Source organism: Colobus angolensis, unplaced genomic scaffold (genome assembly GCF_000951035.1).
Source record: "Colobus angolensis palliatus isolate OR3802 unplaced genomic scaffold, Cang.pa_1.0 Scaffold223, whole genome shotgun sequence".
Lineage (NCBI taxonomy): Eukaryota > Metazoa > Chordata > Mammalia > Primates > Cercopithecidae > Colobus > Colobus angolensis.
Genome location: NW_012115411.1, coordinates 181749 through 183771, shown reverse-complemented (window position 1 = coordinate 183771; position 2023 = coordinate 181749). Strand labels below are relative to the sequence as shown.

Below are 2023 nucleotides of genomic sequence, written 5' to 3'. Positions count from 1 at the left end.
CCCTGCCTTCCGGGGGGTGGCCGCCATCTGGGTGGGCGAGGGGCTGAGCTGGAATCCATGAGCGTGGGTCCCGGCCCAACCCCTCCATCCCGTCCCACAGCCTCCCACGCTTCCGCCTCCGGCTGCGGAGTCCGGAGCTCCTGCGGACATGGCGGTGCGTTGCAGCCTCTACGGAGCGTGCCTTCCGCCGGCCCCTGCTGCTCCGGCACCTCCTCTGTGGCCTTGACCGTGGTGTCTGGTCCTGCGGGGGTTGGGGCGAGGGTCCTTTGTGCCGGTCACCGCGCCCTGCCTGCTGTGCGCACCCTCTGCCCACGCGGGGGTCGCGCCCGCGGCGGGTGTCGCGAGAGGACGTGTGGCAGTTGCACGTGGCCCGTGTTCTCAGGGAACTCACCTGCACCCAGGAAGCGCACGCAGAAACAGGCGGCGTCGGTGTTAGGCCCAGCCTTTGTTTTTGCTCGTATATGGACGTGTTTTTGCAAAACTGGGGGTGTGCTCTGGGAGGGCGACACACATCTGTGACTTCTGGAATTGTGATGAGTCAGGGAGCTGCCTTCTCAGTGCCCTCGACAGAAATAGCTTGTGGGAAGGCAGGGCGTCGCCTTTATCAGCGTGCTTTGGGTGGCGGGCGCTTTACGGAGCGCTTTATAAAGGACAGGTGCTGAGGACCATTGAACGTGGGGGACCGGGCCGCCCGAGGCCCCTCTGGTTCGTCTGAACGTTTTAACGAAGAGGCAGCTAACTTTAGAATTCTTCTTCCCCGCACAGGCAGCTGTTTTTGCTCCTTCTGTGTTTACCGCGGACGTCTGGCCTCCCCGGCTACGTTCGGGGCAGGGCCGCCGTCCCTGTGATCCCTTCAGAATCCGCTGAGACCCGCCGCTGGGCCCCAGAGGCGACCAGTTCCCAAGTGCACCGTGTGTGTTGAAAAGAATGTGTGCTCTGCAGCTGTGCTGGGGCTGAGTCTATTTCTGTCCGTGAGATTAAACTTGTAAATCTCCCGTGCCCGCATGCGGTGGCTGTGTTGTTTGTTGTTCCGTCTCTCGTCGATTGGTGCCCAGGGTGGGTGGCCCCAGCTTCCCCGTGTCGGTGCCCAGGGTGGGGGTCCCGACCTTCCCCGTGTCGGCGCCCAGGCTGGGGGTCCCGGCCTTCCCCGTGTCCCCAGGGTGGGGTCCCAGGCTTCCCCGTATCGGTCCCCAGGGTGGGGTCCCAGGCTTCCCCGTGTCGGTGCCCAGGGTGGGGGTCCCGGCCTTCCCCGTGTCGGTGCCCAGGGTGGGTGGGCGCAGCCATCCCTGTGTCGGTGCCCGGGATGGGCGTTCTCCTCCTTTCCTGGCGTGCTGAGTTTGTGTCCAGTGGTGTTTATGTGATCGGTGCCAAGGCTGCGTTGTCAGGCACGGATAAAGTTAGCGTCGTCCTGTCCTCCCGTGACCGCCCTCTCCGGCGTTCTGCGGTGGCCTGTCCGTCGCCAGGTCTGTCCCTCACCTCGTGTCCCTTCATGGACGTTAGTACAGCGACCCCAGCTTTACTGGCTGCCTGCTCTTTTTCCACCTCAAAAAAAATATGTAGCCTCTGGGTCCCTAAGCCACGTATATCTCCTCTGTCCTTCTGTCTTCTGTATCTCCCGTATACGCGAATGCTGTTTTCTTTCTGCAGCCGGGTCTCTGTCTTGTAACCGGAACGCTGGGTTCATTGATGTCCACGTCGTCTGCTTGTCCGTGCAACGGACTCTTACTGTGCCGTCCTGCGTCCCTGTCTCCCGCTCTTTTTCAGCTCCGTCGCCTCTTCTCTCGTTGGGGTCACACGCTTTCTACCAGCTCACCGTTTATCCCACAGATGGCGGCGGCTGGCCGGGCACGGGGTGCCTCACACCTGTGATCCCCGCGCCTTGGGAGGCTGAGGCCGGAGAATCGCTGGAGGCCAGGAGTTCCAGACCAGCCTGGGCAACATAGCGAGACCCCCGTCTCTTTAAAGGAAAAAAAAAAAAAGGAATGTCCACTAAATATTTCAAAGCCTAATATTAATCAGTGTC

At 61.6% G+C, this 2023-nt stretch overlaps 1 protein-coding gene across 1 annotated transcript in view; it reads left to right on the top strand.

The window, feature by feature from the left end:
* Window positions 1-148: 148 nt before the first annotated feature.
* PPP2R3B (protein phosphatase 2, regulatory subunit B'', beta) overlaps window positions 149-2023 on the top strand; it is a 34982-nt gene continuing 33107 nt past the window's right edge. The window contains exon 1 of the mRNA XM_011943963.1: window positions 149-154. Coding sequence (XP_011799353.1) covers window positions 149-154 — 6 coding nt within the window. The remainder of the gene's footprint in view (window positions 155-2023) is intronic.